The following is an 18728-nucleotide window of genomic DNA, read 5'->3' on the forward strand; positions in this document are numbered from 1 at the left end:
CAAATATGCTTCCATATTTGTGAACGAAGAGCAATAAATTTTTTTAGAAAAACAAAACTCTGAAATGAAGTTGTTGATTTATGAGTGTATAACCCTATTAACCTTTCAAAAAATACAAACTATGTATATTATTGGACCTTTATGGTAGTAGAGTATTAAAACATTGATGATATAAGAGAGTTGAACAATATAAACTTTACACCTAAGTGCATGGTTGTTGACTACCACCCATCAACATTAAAACTAGTGTTTGTGTAGCAAAAAAAATCTCATTCAACTCAAATTAAGTAGTTAGTCATAGACCATGCAAAGCTACTTACAATTATTTCATATATAGCCAATGCAAAAATTCTCTATCAATTTTCGTATTTATCATATATATTTTTGAAAAGCTTTATTCCTAACTAATTTATTAGCTCTAGTTACTGAGAATAATAAAATAATAATATAAACCTATTTTATTATGTCACCACTAAAAATCAAAAGAAAATGAATATTTATTGTTTGCCCCAAATATTAAAACAAAAACATATCTTTTAATATAAATGCCCACAGAAAATTAGTAAGATAAGCATTGCAAAGTTTAATAGCTTTTATAAAAATGGTCAATGACAGTAAAATTTGTGTGTTCAACATGTTGTTTTTCCATAATCAGTATAGCAAAAATTATTTAAATTGAATGTCATACAATTGTGAAATGACAAAGAATTTCAGTAATTTAGTTTCAGTAGATGACAATTTCATAACAATTAATATCTAGATGGCAAAAGTTGTTTTTATGCTTTGTCATACATATAATACTTTGTTATGTTCATCGTAGAGAGCAAAATACATAAACATGGTAGGCAAGATGTCCAAAAAAATGGCAGAAAAAAGTTTGGAAGACAGTTAAGATGCTAGATGAGGTTTAATGCCTAATAGTTATTTCAAGCTGTCTGATTGAACACATGTCTATCCACTAAACTAAATCTCAAAGTAGCTAGTAAACACGACAAATCTCCATTATGTCACTAAATACATTTCTTTGGTGCCCTGTTACCACAGAGCATTATGAGTTTACTATAGCTTGTCATAATCTATGTAGGTAAGGTACTACCATGAAAATTAAAACCTTTATTAAATTTTGTTTCATTGCATTAGATTATTAATTTATTTGTTGCATTTGTTTTTTATTAGATAAACAAGTTTTACAGGGATCCTGAAACCCAATAGTTAAAACATATAAGGTTGATAATAAGCGTGAAAGCCCAGCCAAAAAAGTATAAGTTCAAAGGCTGATAATAAGCATAAAGCCTAGCCAAAAAGTAGAGTTCTGAGAAAAGACCAGGAAAAAAGACAAGTAATACCATGACCTAAAGCCAAAACAAAAGCCAAAAGACAAAGAAAAACAAAAGAACAAGCGAGAGTTATTCCTCGCTCTTTCACTCCAGCTCTTACATAACCTGAGTAGCCTTGAAGGCTAGTTGATTCTCCTCTGCTTCCAGCTATTGTGCCTTTTGGGCTCCCTGGTCCTGATCAGGAATGGTGTTGTCCTTTGCAGAGTCATCCTCCATTCTGGCTTCATCCCTGTCTTTTCCTTCCTCATCATCCTGCATTTCTCTGTCTTTGATCCAGCCTGTAAGAGAGATGATGTTGTTGTTAATGGAGCTTAACAAAGAGAACATCTGATATGCAAGGTTGTGATTGTAGTTCTCTAGGTTGTGTATCCTTCTTTCTGCTAGGCTAAGCCTGTTAGTCGAATTCGTCCTTCTGTTAGAATCCATCCCATTCCTTGTTGCCTCAATATGTCTCACCTATTCTTTGACCTCCTCCAGCTCATGGAAAAGCCATTTGATTGATCTAAAATTGTCAATCATACTGTTACGAGCATTATTCAAGAGGTTTATCCCTGTCTCCCTAGCTCTATCCGAAATGACCACTATCGTCGAGTCAATGAGTTCTTCCAACCGCTATTCCTCTTGATTTTCCATGAGGATTTGGGGATTCATGGCCTCCATGAAGATGCCCATCTTCGAAGTCTTGACATTAAAGTTTATCCAAGCTTTCCTCCTATCATTGACCTGCACTTCCCCTTCCGCATACCCTGCACTCTCCTCTTTCTGCTCCTTAGGTTGGGCTTGGAGGCAGACAAGAGATAGGGGTAGCACAGATGCCTCCTCAATCTGAGAGCGCACTTCCTCCAAACTCTCCCTCTTTCGTTTCTTCCTTCCACTTTCATCCTTAATTTCCTCTTGCATCTCCTTAACCACCTCCTTAGACTCTAGCTCCTCCTCATCATCATTGTCTCCCTCCTCATCCTTCTCAGGAGGCTTGTGCCCAAGATCCCTAAGGCTTTTTCTGCTAGGGGTTATGGGGGAGGGCGATTTTTTAGCTTGGTGAGTCACTAATTTCCCCGAAGAAGAGATCCCTCCTTCCTCAGAGCTGAGGCTCTGAATTTCATCCAAGTCAGAGGAGTAACTAGAACTACCAAACTCCACATTCTCTGCCTGAGGGGGAGTGATGCTTATAGTCTAAGCCTTGAAGTGCTCCTGGATAAGCAGCAGTAGCCCCTTGTGCAGAGCTGGGTTTGCGGTGGGCTTCTTTTCGAAGCTATCCACTGCCTTGCTCATAGAGGTTAACAAATAATATGGAAAGGAAACATTAGCATTATGCCATAAATGATTCAAAATAACAAAGTGGTGGGTACGAGCTCTATCAAACCTAGGGTCAAATGTGATGTACTCGATAACAGCTCTCAAAACATACCTCCACCGCTTCTTCATGGAGTTGGGGACATAGTAGGTGTCAATCTTTCTCAACACCTTTAGTTCCTTCTCACTCTCCACAAAGTCCCTAACCGCATTGGCCGAGAGCTTCTTATTCCTGAAGAATTTAAAACCCTCGAAAGGGATTTCGGTGATAGTCGCAATCACCTCCTCCATTATCTGGAAGTAGACCCCATTCACCTTCACCCTACCATCCTTCCTAGACCCCACCATACTTTTGGTCACCTCCTGATCAAATCCATGCAGCTTCATGATATAATTGGTAACCTCACCCTCTTCTAGCTTTTCCCACACTTTCTCCTTACTTCTCCATTTCTCAAAATCTCCCACTAGCTCCTTTCTGCACCTTTCGCCTACCATTTCTGCACACTGCACACCCTCTTTACTCATGTGGTCCTCACTCTGTGACTGAAAGGGACCTCCAAGAGTAAGCAATAAACAGAGAAAAATAGCCTTGCCATTACTCTAGAAGTGAGTGCAAAAAACAACCCATAAAGCGTGTTGATTAATCAATAATGAATCACTGCAGTTATGATTTCCCATGCTTCCATTTTGAAAAGTACCCTTATTTCTTAAAACCTTCATAATCATAATTATAGCTTGATTTTCTTCGTACTTCCTTGGATCTTGTCCAAGTCAATCAAACTTTTAACGTCCGTTGGAAAACAAATTCTTGGATGCCAAGTCATTTTTTGGTCTACACCAACCCTAATGTTTGTAAACCTGTTGGCAATCGGGTTTGCTTCCCGAAAAATATGAGTGATGTGGATTCTATTAAATTTGGTGAGGGTCTCACGTGTCTCATCAATTAGATTTGCAATCGTCCATGATGGCTATGAGTTGCCAATGATGCACTTTATAATGTTATTCAAATCCCCTTCGAGCCAAAAGCTAGTTTTACAACATTGCACACAGTGTTCGATTCCGCAAAATGATTGGTTTGGAATCCCAGCAGGAGAGAAAAAACTACAATACTATCTCCATTTTCATTCCTTATCACACCTTCACTACCCAAGGAGCTAGGGTTGCCCTTGGAGGCTCCGTCGAAGTTGGCTTTGTGCCAGCCTTCAAGGGGGAGGAGCCACTTGGCTTCTTGTCTTTTCCTCGATCTGTCTTTTACCTTCTCCTTTTTCCTGCCTCCTATCTCAAATTCTCCCCCCTTCCTCACAGAAAATTTTTCCTTTATGTTACTGAAAATCTTTCTCCCAACAACTAAAGCCAGCTCCTCCCTATCTCTGAAAATTTGATTGTTTCTCTCTTTCTATATGCTCCAACAAAAAAGGGGCAGGATCCAGGAGTTGATTTCCTGCAAGACAAACCCATTGAACAAGCCATGCCATTGATAGAAAAAGTCCAAAAGGTTAGAAGGAAAGCACCAGCTCTGGCCTAAGTCCTGGGTGAGGATGCCCCAAACTGTCTTGGAGAAAGAACAGTGAATGAACATATGGTTGCCTATCTCTGACTCTTCTTTACACAAAACACATCTTCTAGGCATGATGTGACCTCTTTTGATGAGATTTTCCTGGGTTAGAGTTTTGTTCTGAAGAGCCAACCAAAAAAACATGTTGACTTTTGGCGTGAGGCCAGGGATCCAAGCCCTTAACCAAGGGGGAGACTCTTTTAAGCTCCATAAAGCAGAGTACCTAGAGGCAACCGAATAGAGCCCATTGGCATTATCCCTCCAAACTAGTACATCCTTATTGTTGCTAAGGGACAAGGAATTAAGCATGATCATGATTGGTTTGAGGTCATCTGAGATAATGGAAAGGTCCCTCCAACCCTGTTCGGTCCTGTAATTGCTGACTTTGTGCCCATAAAGGTTGATGCAATCATTAGCCCAAAACCCATAGGTAGGGTTGTTCATAAGGGGGCCCTGAGAAAGCCAACTATTAGACCAGAACAGAATGTCCTCCCCGTTACCTAGCTTCCAGGAGACTTTTGAGTTAGCCAAGTCCTTAGCTTTTAAGAAACCATTCGAAACAACAGAACCTCTTGGGATATCCTCACTGAAGAGGATGAATTGAATAGAGGGCCTCTTTATATACTTATTTACTACCGTGTCTCTCCATTCCCCCATGCTACTAAAGATGCGCCAGATTTGCTTTTCCAGGAGGGCCTTATTGAGGTGAATGAGCTTCCTGATTCCCAGACCTCCATTCTTCTTGGGTAGGCAAACTTTGTCCCATGCAACAAGGGGGTACCTTTTATTCCTTTCAGCTCCCATCCACAAAAAATTCCTCTAGATTTTCTCTATCCTCTCAACGTATTTCACTAGTATGGTAAAAAGGCTCAGAGCATATATTGACAAGTTTTGAAGGATGGATTTAACTAGTTGACATTTTCCAGCTTGGCTAAGAATGGCTGCTTTCCAGCCTGCCAATTTCTTACTGAACCTTTCCATGATTCCATCCTGGAAGGAATCTGAAGGGGTCGTTCCCAAGGGGAGACCAAGGTAGGTAGAAGGAAGCTTCCCCATTTGACATCCTAGGATTTTGGAGATTCTCTTCTATCTTTCCTCCAGAGTATTGATAAAGAAAATAGAACTTTTGTCCCAATTGATGAGCTGCCCTGACCCTCTATAATAGGTGTCCAAAGTTTCTTTCATAGCCTTTGCCTCCTTGACCGAGGCCTCTCCATCCATAATAGTGTCATCAACAAATTGCTGATGCGTAAAGGGGGTGCATTTGGAAGAAGGTTTAAAACCTTTGATCCTCCCTTCTTTCTTTTTCTTCTCCATGAGTTTGCCAATGCATTCCACCAGGATAATAAAGAGAATAGATGATAGATGATCCCCCTAACGTAGGCCTCTGGTAGGTTTGAAGAAATCAAAGGGGGATCCATTAACTAAAATAGCTAGAGAGGGAGTGGTGACCAGCTAGGAGATTAGCTTACACGATTTGACATCAAAGCCACAAGCCTTCAACACCAAATCCAAAAAAGACCAGTCAACCCGACCGTAAGCTTTGGACATGTCTAGTTTGAGTAACATCCCTTCTCTCTTTCTAGCTTCCATAGAGTGAATCACTTCATTCACCATAATAATCAAATTTAAAATCTATCTGCTCGGAACAAAACGAGATTGTTGCTGAGAAATAATCAGGGGGAGAAGCTTAAGTAGCGTTGAAGTGAGCACCTTCAAGATGATTTTATAAAAGGAGTTGCATAAACAGATGGGTCTAAACTTATCCAAAGTGTCTGCTCCTGACACTTTGGGAATAAGAACTAAGAATGTAGAGTTTATTTCCTTCAGAATACTTCTGGCTCCAAAGATTTCCTGAACCGCCTTCACAACATCCTTCACAATGACAGGCCAATACATTTGGAAAAAGAAGGTGGGAAAACCATAAGGGCTAGACGATTTATCCGTCGAAAGAGAAAAAAGAGCTTCTCTTACTTTGGAATCAGAAGGAATGGGCCAGAGCAAATTATTATGGTGCGGTTGGAGAATCTGAGGAATACAAGAAACAATATCATTGGTCCACTTTAGAGAGCAAAGGATCCCAAGACAACAGGGAGGAGAAAAAAAAATAACTTCATTTGATATATCTACTTCCTTTGTCAGCACACGCTAGTCTTTCTTCAAGCCAGAAATCCTATTATTTGCTCTAAGTTTAAGAGTAGTTAAATGGAAAAACTTTGTGTTTTGGTCTCCTTCCTTGAGCCAATTGATTCTAGATCTTTGCCTCATTTGTTACTTTTGTTTTTCTAGTTTTCCCCACATCATTTTTTTTCCCCTCAAAAAGAGGTTTGAGCCAATGTGCATTGTCTTTGATATTTATGTCTGTTTCTGTTAGGCACATTTACTAGTTTAGAGTTCTATATTTATTATTTTTTCTCTTTATAGTAAAGAGGGTGGGGCAACTATCTATTTGTTGCAAGACACTACCGCTATGCTTTTCTAGTTCAAAGATTCCATCCATGTGTACAACTGTATATAACTTAGATTCATACCAGCTTGTATTAGTAAAAAAAATTTGGACTGTAACTACTTTGAACTACATTAGTCTTTTTATTAAGGTTATCTTTATTATAGGCATCGAACAATTTGTCAAAGCATTCTAGCTAATTGGCAATGAAGATGAAAAGATAATGTGATTATCTTTGGTTTCATTTTGATGTCATATTGGTATTTGAACTGTTAACTTAACTACTCAAATTCTATAACTAATGCTTAAATATCTAAAAATTGTATCTGTTTATACTCAAGCAATACTTGACCAATCCTTTTCTCTACTTCAGTTATAACCGAAGTAAATTGTGCATTCCTTGTCTATGGTTTGAAAAACCTATAGGAAAAACTATAAGAGCTGGAGAATTTGATATCTCACCATCTATTATGGTTGTTGATGCTATCAAGGAAATAACTTGTTGTGCTCACTTAACAACTTCAATTCCATATGTGTATGTCACTAACATGACAACATAAATAATCTGTAAGATAGATTTATTTGCATAAGTTTGAAAGTTTATTGAAGAGTTTATTGAAAGTTTATTGAAGAGTTTGATATACAAAAAAAATGGCATAATTCTAGATTAACATTTTTGCCCTTTCAATTGTTGTGTCCACCCACTTAGTTTGCCATGTTTTCTTCTATGTTTGCGATTGGCAAGTGCTGACAATTAGTAGACGAAATGGTGGGTCATTAACTTTTAAAATACAAAGTTTTAGCCCTTTGGTTTTAAATGGTGATGATAAAACACTTTTACTAACTAGGAAAAAATGGATTTTGGCACATTTTACTTATCTGCAAAATGATAGTTCCATGGTTTGCTTTTATTTCAACTCAGTTGGTTGTGACCTTGGGAAGAAATAATCTTGGTCCATAGAGCTCCCCATTGTAGTCATAGCCGATGTTAGAGCATCCTAGGTCCACCCAAATAAGTTTTCTCTCTTCATTTTCCTTATTATATTGAGGATGTTCGAAGAAGTTCTCAAAATTTGAAAGTCTTGTATCGTGCAAGAAAAGAGCTAGAGCAATGAGAAGTTAAACACCGACAACACACTTCCAACGATGAAAGCCTTTTGAAGGGGCTTACAACCTTTACCATGGCTTGTATTGAATACTCTATTTCAAACACCATTCAAAGGGGAAGCAAATGACATATTAATTGACGGTTGCTTTGATAAAAGGATAAATCAGGGAACCTTTTCAAAATTTGAGGAATTATTTGAAATATATTATATTGTACCAAAGATTTAGTTCTTTCAAGGTCTACCATCAAATGCCTCTTTTAACATCCCATCATCTACATAAACCTTTAAAATAATCTACAAAATGTTTCTTGTTTCTCAGAGAAAGTATCATTTAAAAAATATACACCCCCATGTATGTCATGTTAATGTATTGAATCAATAACAATGGAAACACAATTCATTTTGTTTAGTCACAACTAAATTTATGGGTTATAGTGGAATGATCTCCTATGGATAAATGTTTAGGTTTCCTATTAAAAATTAGATTGTAGATTTTGTTTAGGTATTTCTGAAAATGGGTAACCTATGATTGAACTGTAAACTTAGATTACATCTATTTTCCAACATTAATCCATTTTGATGGCCGAGTATACATGGTAAGACGGGGTCAAATTTCAGGGAAAGCATAAAAATATCTTGCATTTTGAGTATAACTAGCGATACCAGTTTGGCTGAAAGCTTAGGAGAATCTAACAGAGCTCTTACTCCTTGAAAGTGAGCTAAATGAAACTGCAACCTAACAATTATGTCTATGTCCTCCCACAAAAGAAAAATGTGTCAAAAACTTTTGAAAAAAGATAAATTTAAAATTTGAACAAAGGGCAAGGTTTATTGGAGAGTCAAACACAAGTGCTCAAAATTTTAGAGGATTTTTTTTTTTTGTTGTGAATTTCAAATAAGCATTTTAACAGCTGGCTCATTTTAAGTTTAATTGTAAACTACACCAATGTGTTGTAAATCACATTTCAACTTCAAGTTGTTAGAGTAATTAGATATTTCCTTATTAACTTCAGATGCTTAAGTTAAACTTTAGGCATCTAATAATTAATTCTTTTATTGATTATTTTTATGCAACCTAGGTTAGACCCTTTTAGGGTTTTGATCTCCTTTATAAGTAAAATCTCTCATTGTAAACATTCATTGAGAATTGAAATGAATTCATTGTTGATAATAGCAATCTTTCTTTTTGCTCATCAAGAATGTCTCATCTATGGATCTAGCAATTTCAGCCTCCATAACTTTTTGCTTCTCCCTTCTGTGATAGGTGTTTGCATGCAAGTGATTCTTTAGAGCTATGGGGTTGATCTTTCATCAACTTCAACATGGTATTAGAGCTCTAGATCTTCATGCCCTTGTTCTTTTCGTGAGAGATTTGACATTGGTTTTCAAATCTAAGCTTTTAATGTTTTTTTATTAGATCGGGGGGTCATTGATGTTTGAGGCACTTTGAGCATAAATGAACATCACCATTGAGCTCAGAGCGCTCGAAAACCCTTATTTCCATAGGAAATATGTCCAGTTTGGATGTTGTTGAAATTCGAGGCAAATTTTGTTTGTACTCAAGCCATATTGATCTATGCACACAAAATGAGGCAGCGATTTTTAATTTGCTGCCAAAAATTTCTTGCAAAAAAAAAAAAAGTGCTATTTGAAAGTGCATGAGCTTTTGGAAGGGCTAATTGCAAAATTTTGGTGGCAGTTTGGGTCCCAAAAAACTTTGATGGGTGTATTTTAATGGAGGTCATCCCTCCCTACTCTTCCTACAGGCCCTTAATCAAAAAATGACGATCTCTGCTAAATGAATCCGAGAGAAACAATGAGAAATCTATTGTGAAGGAATTTCTAAATAGAGAGAGGTATGTGGTTCGAGTCTCTAGCAGTTTCATCTAGAATCAGAAGGTATGGGTTCAAAATTCGATGAGAATGACCAAGTTTTGTCAAATTTGCAGTCTCTGACTTTTGATTCGGTCATTGGATCTACTCCTCTTCTCTAGCAATGCATAGGTGCAGTGGCCCTAGTGCTTCCTAATGTAATATCAACTGACACCTTGCAAATTGAGAATGGTGATTGGAACAAATTTTGGAGCCCCGTGCTTCCTCCAATAAAGATGACCTTGCCTACATGGCCCTCACCACATGCTCTATGCATAAATTTGGGCACTATGCATTGACATGGCTCTGCCTCAGGATGTCAACTTTGGAGATCTCCGGATTTGTTTTTCCCAAACACCTCATGCGCTTGGAGATTGGAGGTCTTCAGTTGTGGGATTACATGGGGCATGAGCTTGACTTGTGATAGACATGTTGATTCGATTGTTTTGCAGAGGTGGAGTTATTGGAGGCGGAGATGCCAAAAATCCATGCAAAACCACAATTTTTTTGGTTTTTTGTAAGTTTGTTGTGACTTTTATGGTCAAACCCACAATTTTTATGCTTTGGAATCCACACCTTGTGTTTTCTCTCACTCATGCAAGTATTTTTATGCTCTCTCAGCGAATATTGGATGGTCCATCATCCTTTGTTCTCCTACATTTGCCTTTGGATTTGATGTGTGCTCAGTTTAAGTGCACCATCTTCTCCATAATTTGTGATTTTTTGGAGGAGAAACACCTTTTTATAGGGAGACAAAGCGTTCAGTGGTCCTCATCAATAGTCTTATGGTGGTAATTTTGCCTCATTTTTCTGCTACATGGAATTTGTTGTTGGTGAGCCGGCTGGTGGTAGAGATCTTCAAGCATCTTCATTCATACAAGAGTTTGTTTGAAATATTGCTTTGACAAGGGCAAATGTTTTTGGTGGAGATTACACTCCTACTTGCCACCAACTCCCCATTCGCTGCATTGACCTCTCCCTGCATTGATGGTTTTATTCAACCAATGTTTTTTAGAGGAGAAGAATGATTCTTCAAGCATCAACAATTTTATTGGTGCATTGACAACATCTCTACCATTGGTTTTCGTAACCTCTCCTTGAGTCTTGGGTGAAATTTTTAGTGTGCATGCATTTATTAGAACACACTTTAACACATGAGATTGGATAAATATGTGGAGGCTCAATTTTTGGGACGTTTTTCTTCTATCCATGTGGACCCCAAATTTATATCCATAAGTTTAGCAGTGGTTAGTGGTTTCTTGGCACTTACTAGCAGTTTGTGTTTATTTGCACCATGTTTTGATATTCTAGTCACACCCAAAATTTTGTGCTAAGAAGGTGAGTGAGCACTTAAGCTCGTAAAATTAGTTCTAGCCACCATGCACTAACTTTGGCTCCTTCTCCATGTGCCTCAACAGATAGTACCTCTAATGTAAGTGCATGCAAAAAATTTATTGCAAAGTTTAGTAGGGATCACATGAAAGTTTTTGGGGTTTGCGCTTATTTGGGACTCGAGTATGTTTTGATCCCACTGTGACTCTTCTTGGACTTCACATGTAACTAATTTTTGAGCAACGGGCAAGTTTTACCTTGTGTATTTGCACTGACCTCCCACATCTTCAAATTGCTTACACTATTTTTTGGCCACCATATTTTTTTCATCCAGCACCGACTCTTTACTAACGAAATTATTTTTCATACATTATCTTGTTTCCGACGACTAGAATTTTTTTCTTCGACAGGGGTCTTTTTCTGGCATTTTTTGCCTCGACAATCATTTGCCTATCAAATTTGGGCTCGTCACTTGCTGACATCAGCATTGCATTAGCATTCCTATCACCTTCTTGGACTCTATTTGGACTTACCTTCACGTTTTTGCTCATATCTTAGGCATACAAACTCTGTTTTTCAAAAATGAGATATCGCTGGAAAGTTGGTTTCGAGCCTGTCATAGTGGTACATGTTATTTTCAGCTTTGATGCTTTTTTGATGGCTTTTTCTGCTGTCAAAGTTAGGAGTTCCTTTTTACATTCCTGAAGATATATCTTGAGCATCTAATCTTCGATTTGAGAATTCTTTATATCATTGGAAAGGTCTTTCTGAGCTCTTTCCAATGATGTTGTTGCTTTTCCAAATTCTACTCCAATCACATCATATTCAATCTCTTGCATTTTTGCATTCTGGTGGATATCTTGGTTGCTTTAGGTCTGGGGATCAATATCGTTGCTTCAGATGATTCGTCATGTCTTGTACTATCTATTGTATTAGTCTTATGTTTCTTCTAGTATATTTAGACATCATCTATATGCATTCTTGCAAACACACTGAAATAAAGTGCCATACTGCATCTATATTTTTGTTTTAGTTGTTTTGTCTTGTGTTGCCTTCTGATTTGAGCAATGTCATTTGAGGACACTCATGTAGATTATTGCATTCTTGAGATTCACCATATCTTGTGCCTTATTATACATGCACTACTTTGATAAAGTGCCACAAGGGGGGGGGGGGGGGGGGGCGGGGGGGGGGGGGGGGGGGGGGGGGTGATGTTTTTGCCTTTTTTTGTTATCTTCCTTTGTCCAGTGAGTGTTCTTTCCACGACATTAACCTCATGACGTATCTAAGATTGATCACCTCAGTACACACATATGTACTCTTTTGTGCATTTTGATCGTGGTTCCTTGACATGCAATTCTTTTGGCCCACTTTTCTAGTTGCCTATCACCTCACCCTTGTTTGCATTAAGGGGGGTTCTTCTTTTGTTTCTCATGCTTCCTTGGTTGGATTGATAATCTCTTTAGGCTTTGGTGTTTCATGCAATCTGTATCTTCGAGTTTAGTTGTTTGCCTCTGTGTGCTCCTGACTCAATGCAGATTACAATCTTCTCTACTTGGTTAGGTTCTATTTCAGTGGAGGTTCTTCAGATTAACAGTTACTTTGGACATAGCTTTGCAGCTTCTACATGCTTCAGTGGTGTTCTTCATGATAATCTTTTGTTCCTATCTTCTGGAACATTCCCTAGTTTGGATGCTTCTTTAGTCCTTCACTAGTCTTTTTAGCATTATTTTCACCTTTTTTTGGAGTAGGGTTTTTCCCATGTGGTTTTCTCTATTTCTCATCTTTTCAGAGATTTGGTTGTGCTTGGGTACCTCATTAGGCTTTGTTTGTCGGGACCCAATTCTACTTGTACTAGTAGTTTCTAGGTTTTTAGCTACTCCCTAAGTTTATCTTAAGGGCGGGGGGGGGGATGGGGGGGTGTTAGAGTAATTAAATATTTCTTAATGAACACTAGTTGCTTAAGCTAAACTTTAGGCATCTAATAATTAATTCTTTTATTAATTATTTATATGCAACCTAGGTTAGACCTTTTTAGGGTTTTGATCTCCTTTATAAGGATGATCTCTCATTGTAAACATTCATTGAGAATTGAGATTAATTTATTGTTGATAATAACAATCTCTCTTTTTGCTCATCAAGAATGTCTCATCTATGGATTTGGCAATTTCAGCCTCCATAACTTTTTACTTCTCTCTTCTGTGACAGGTGTTTACATGCAGGTGATTCTTGGGAGTTGTGGGGTTGACCTTTCATCAACTTCAACACAAGTGACACGTTTCAACTTAATTTGGTTAGGAGATAAAAACCCTACATGCTGCCTTTCTATACAAGTCCACAAATCCCCAAAATAAACTGCTAGGTTTTTGGAGAAAATAAGAAACCTAAGTTTTGCTCCCCTTCGCAACTGCACAATAGAACAAAAGTTTGTTGGAGCTTTCAAATTTGTTGCTGATAACATGATTCTTCTTCACATGTCCACATAAATTGGAAATAAATAAACATATGCAAAAACTTGACTATGTAGGAACTCCATTTAAATAGAATAACATTCTACTCCTCAAATCTGGTATGATTGCAATGCTGACTCTTAATATAGATGATGTGGTAGCATTTTTCAATACATATCGAATCTTGTAACTTGGAAAAGTAAGAAAATTATGTAATCACTATATTGTTACCTACAAAACAGAACATAAAATAAAGTGGAAAGGTCAAGCTGAATAAAAGAAAAACACCCACTTAAAATTGGAAACATTGACAATATTTCACAGAGGATGAAATATTAAATGAAATCCCAACTCTTACCCAACAAATAAGCTCTACGCCCTTCTCACTCGATATAGTCGAAAGATTGAAGAAATGAGTTCATTAATGATATTTATAACATTTTCCTCTAACATAATTCATCGTATTAAAGACAAATAGTGGATTTCGAGGAATAGCCAATATCGTAGCTGCACGATGCAACCACAAAGACATCAAATTAAAGATGTGTCCTTTCTCATTGAAACTATTTTATTTACATTAAATGCCCAAACATTAAAGCTTTTCTTCCGAGATTTATTTAATTAATCATATTCATTTTCAAATATTTAAACCACTAGCTAAAAATACAACAACCAATTAAAAAAAAAATATAAAAAAAAAAAAAAAAAAAAATTATATATATATATATATATATATATATACTTGCCTTATAGACAGGATAGTGTAGTGTATATATATTAGTCCTTGCCTTATAGGCAGGAGAGTGTAGTTTTCGCTGAGTTTATGGTAATAAGAAAGTCTAAAAAATATATGTTTATCAATATTATTAAAAATATAAGTCTAAAAAATATTAATGAATGTTCAGTGTATATGTATATATATATAAACTACGCTCTCCTCCGTATAAGGCAAGGAGTAATTAAGTATAATTACAACACCTAAATCTATCGGCTAAGACATAAGGGCACAGGGTGCAATTTTCGTCATTACAGATCATGTTAAAAGCCTTTCTTTGTTCTCAACTGAGTTTTACCTTTCGGTTAAGAGAGATTTGTTTGTTAAACCCTAGGTGTAGCAACAATAATGGAAGAGATGGGCATTCCACAGAGCGACTTCGATCGCCTTCTCTTCTTTGAAGCAGCACGAAAGACTGCGGAGTCCACCTATGGCGTTAATCCTCTCGATGCTGATGTACGTATTCTCATTCTGTCTCTGTTTCTGTTTTCCTTTTTATTGAAATACAATATACTCTTCACATAATAATGTTAACAAGGCAGTTGGAAGGTCTATTATTAGACAAATTGAATTTTTGGAATTCTGGAATTCTTCTGTTATATAAACTATACCCGAAGCTCAAAAAATCAACTGTTGAAAGGTGAGAACTTGACTGTTGTTGGAAATATAAATATTACAGAGCTTTAAAAGACTCAACATGCTTGAGATGGCGTGGTTTTCGATTCAGTCCCGCTTGCATTACTTTACCAACAGCTATGTTATTCCCACTGCGATTCTCTGCCTTTTATATCTGGAGTTTAAAATCAGCCCTGAAGTGGTCTCATATGAACGAATGAATAACTTTTAACATCCATGAGGCTAATAATATGGAACAGTAAGTTTTGTTATTTTAACTTTCTAGATTTCAATCATTTTCCCATTCAAGGAGACGATAAGCATCCCCAACTTCATCCTTGAAAGCATCACATTTTATAATAAAGTACTTTTCTGGTTGCTCTGCACCTGAATTGGACAAATTTTAGAAAAACCTTTTTTCCTTCTACTTTGGTAGGTCTTTTCCACAGTTCCGGTTCATATCACAGTGGGGTAGAGTTGGTTCTTAATTGAGCAATAATATCTTGGCTGTCCACAGAACATTAGCGTCTATGCATGCATTTTTTGACGAGCACCTGTGGGTTAAATTCCTCAAGATAATAGTTTTTTTTTTTTTGATCACATTTGAGTTGAACTCCTCAAGATATTATTCCTTCTTTCTCTCCCGTCCTTTACCTCATACACACTTGCAGAACTTTTCAAAAGAAAAGCCTTTATCTCTTTGCTATTCGTGTGGTTTACACTCAGGAAAATATTCCATATGCACTTATAAGATAAGTTGGTGAAAATAACTTAATGGATCCTCCCAAATTAAGTGTACAAATTTAAAATTGCATAATGATAGACTACAGTGAGAAGAAAGGTTTATAGCAATTTACCCTTCTCGAATTGGTTTTCTTCAAAGCATAGTGATCAGTTTTGCAGTGTAACTGTACCTTTCCACTTTGGACACTGCTAGGGCAGATCTTTCCGTCTGACAAGGTGTTCAAGATACTATCTTATTTCATATTTTCTCTTCTGAAGGCTATATATAATTTTTTTTTTTTAATAAAATCATCATAATATGAATTTTCTTAAAGGCCAGAGGCAAAAAAATGTTTAAATATAGCTACTTCATTGGTTTTGAAAACTATTGCAATTGCTTCATTGTAAGAAGCAACATGTTGTTTGCAATGGTTCTCCCCAAACTTGCCATATATGTTATTGAATGGCTATTAAAGCTTGAAGCTTTAAGCCGCATTCTTTTGTAATGATTTTTATTTATTATTCAGTGGCAACTTGGCCACGATATTATTTTTTGTTTATCTGAAATTTAACAAAAAAATGAAACTTGAGTGAATCACTGAATTATCAGTTAGTTGCAGTGCTGTAAGCATGCAAATATCAAACAAGCAGCCAATTACAGTTGTGAGATACTAATTTTAGTAGAGTATGCTTGGGATCTTATCAGAATGCATGTTGGCTTTTTTTAGTTTGGATCATATAACTATATGCAGATGCTGATGTTAATTCAACTTTGGTTTACAGAACCTCACAAGATGGGGAGGAGCACTTTTGGAGCTATCTCAGTTTCAGCAAGGTGGAGAGTGCGTGAAAATGGTCAAAGGTCGCCCCCTTCTTCTCCCCCTTCTCCCCCACCTTCCCCTCCAAATGGTTAGAAGAGCAAGTTATTTTAAATTTACCTGATTTTGCATGGGTTTTCTTTTGGAATTTCGTTTTTTTCATGATCATCATATTTTTGACTGTTTTGCTCCGTTACTTTCCTTCTTAAAATGGGCCTGGAAATCAACAGTTTTTTAATTTTTTCTATCATTAGCTTAGTTACCGGATTCATGTCTCAGATCTGGATTTGGATCTGATCCAGATTCATGCCTGGATTCGTGCTGATCCGGGCAAGATCTTTGTCATTCATTGGGCCGTGAATCCGGACGAATCTGCTGTGTAAAACAAGGTTCCTGCCTGGATCAGCATGAATCCTTAAGGATCCAGCATGAATCCTCAAGGTTCGACAGGCAGACCAAGGTTTTATATAGGTCTAACTTATTTAATATATTTTTTGCTTTTCTAACCCTAAAATGACCCTTTTATTTCACATTTTAAAACAGTTCACCTCAAATTTGCTTTCTCATTATATATTTCTCTAATATATATATACACTCACGAATCCTCCACGACTCGTAATTGGAAAAAATATAAAAATTGCGAATCCATGGATCCGATTCACGTGTCCGAATTGGATTTGTATCCCGAATCAGTAACTAAGATCAAAATGCTTTTCTTATAGCTGGAGAGATTCTAAATATTATTTGATTTTCCTATGTCTAGAACACAGCACTTTCTGCCTTCTTCTTTAGTCTTTGTAGGATAAATCTTCTTTTCTCATAAGCTTCTCTCACTCTACAGAAGAGACTTAAGGCATATAATTGAGAGGAGAGCAAAAAAAGCAGAGAGAGAGAGAGAGAGAGAGAGAGAGAGAGAGAGAGAGAGAGAGCTGTTTGAGTGCAGTGTAACTAATTAAGTTTAAAAACAATATAATTTTTGAGTGCTCGCTGTTCATACATTTTAGTAGTGTGTGTTTGTAGGTGGTATGTTACTGAGGTTTGCATTGTTTATTAAAATTTTCAATTCATGGTTAGGGTCTTAGAGTCAAATTTTCTTATCGTGGTCTCAAAATTAACATAGTAGCAGAGCACATTGACTGTAAACTTCTTGGCTTGTGCAAATGTATGTTACTGAGGTTTTCATTGTTTATTAAATTTTTCAATTCATGGTTAGGGTAGTGTCAATTTTGCTTATCATGGTCTCAAAATTAACACAGTAGCAGAGCACATTGACTGTAAATTTCTTGTCTTGTGCAAATGTGTTGCTACCCATAAGAGGGAGCTGTTGGAGGATTTCAATGCCCTTGCTTTACTAATTGAAGTGATCTGAAATTATGAGAGGCTGTTGTAGGATGTAATGTCCTATGCTTCAATAATTGGAGGATTTCAATGCCCTTGCTTTACTAATTGAAGTGATCCGAAATTATGAGAGGCTGTAGGGTGTGATGTCCTATGTGCTTCAATAATTGGAGTGTTGATCCATGCCTATCATGAACTGCCGATCTGAATTGTTTTTAACTGATCTGTGTGGTTTCAGTGTGTTTTATTAGCTGCAGTAATGACTAGTCTTGGTCTCAAATAATGTGACTTTCTAGAAGGCACATTCAACTTTATGCAAATTGCAAATGCTATTAGAGGAATTTAATCTTTTGATTTGCAATGAATTGAAATAGGTGATGAGGTGCGGTCACTAGGATATGTGAATGAGCTAGGAAGCTTAAACCTATTGTCTATCCTACATTGGAAGGAAGATAATCCACTAGGCTCAATGAGGTGCGAGGGTTGAGTGGATTTAGTGATCCTTCACTGTTATGGAAGATAACAATGCAATAAAAATGAAAAATGCAAGATCTAGGGCAAGGTCTAGAGAGAGAAGGGTTTTCTCCATGTATATACAAACAATGTATTGAGAATCCAATATCAGGACTGCTTTCAGGAAGCAGAATCACTTGACCTGTAAACTGAATTTCAGCCTAAATCAAGAGGTCTTGGGTGACTAGAAGGGTCAAGTGCAACAAAGAGGTTATGTGTGAGTCCACTCGCATTTGACCCTGTACTTTTTGATGAAACAATCATCAAACTGTAGCTCCTCATCAATTTTTTTTATAGCTTGCCCTTGACCAACCAATACAAGTTCGCATTCGGGTTAGGGATCCGATTTGGTATGTGGATGCATAAAAATATGCACGGAATCAAGTGTGAAAGTGGAAATATATGAGAGAGGCCACACTTGCTAAATTGGGGCCTACATAAGCTAAAAATTGTATGGGGATATAGTTAATGGCACTACATATTTCCGTGGAAACTAAGGTTATGACTCTTGATCTTGTTATGCTGGGCAAACATAAGAAAAAATAATTAAAG

At 36.9% G+C, this 18728-nt stretch overlaps 1 protein-coding gene across 1 annotated transcript in view; it reads left to right on the top strand.

Moving 5' to 3' along the window:
* The first annotated feature begins 14422 nt into the window (after window positions 1-14422).
* The window catches only part of LOC149552389 (mitochondrial import receptor subunit TOM20-like), a 76751-nt gene continuing 72445 nt past the window's right edge, over window positions 14423-18728 (top strand). Inside the window, exons 1-2 of the mRNA XM_089787932.1 lie at window positions 14423-14625; window positions 16291-16369. Of these exons, the coding sequence (XP_089644058.1) occupies window positions 14518-14625; window positions 16291-16369 (187 nt within the window). The 5' untranslated portion in view covers window positions 14423-14517. The remainder of the gene's footprint in view (window positions 14626-16290; window positions 16370-18728) is intronic.

The sequence above is a fragment of the Cupressus sempervirens genome, chromosome 6 (assembly GCF_028749045.1).
Source record: "Cupressus sempervirens isolate cs-2001-9-10 chromosome 6, ASM2874904v1, whole genome shotgun sequence".
In the NCBI taxonomy this organism is placed as follows: Eukaryota; Viridiplantae; Streptophyta; class Pinopsida; order Cupressales; family Cupressaceae; genus Cupressus; species Cupressus sempervirens.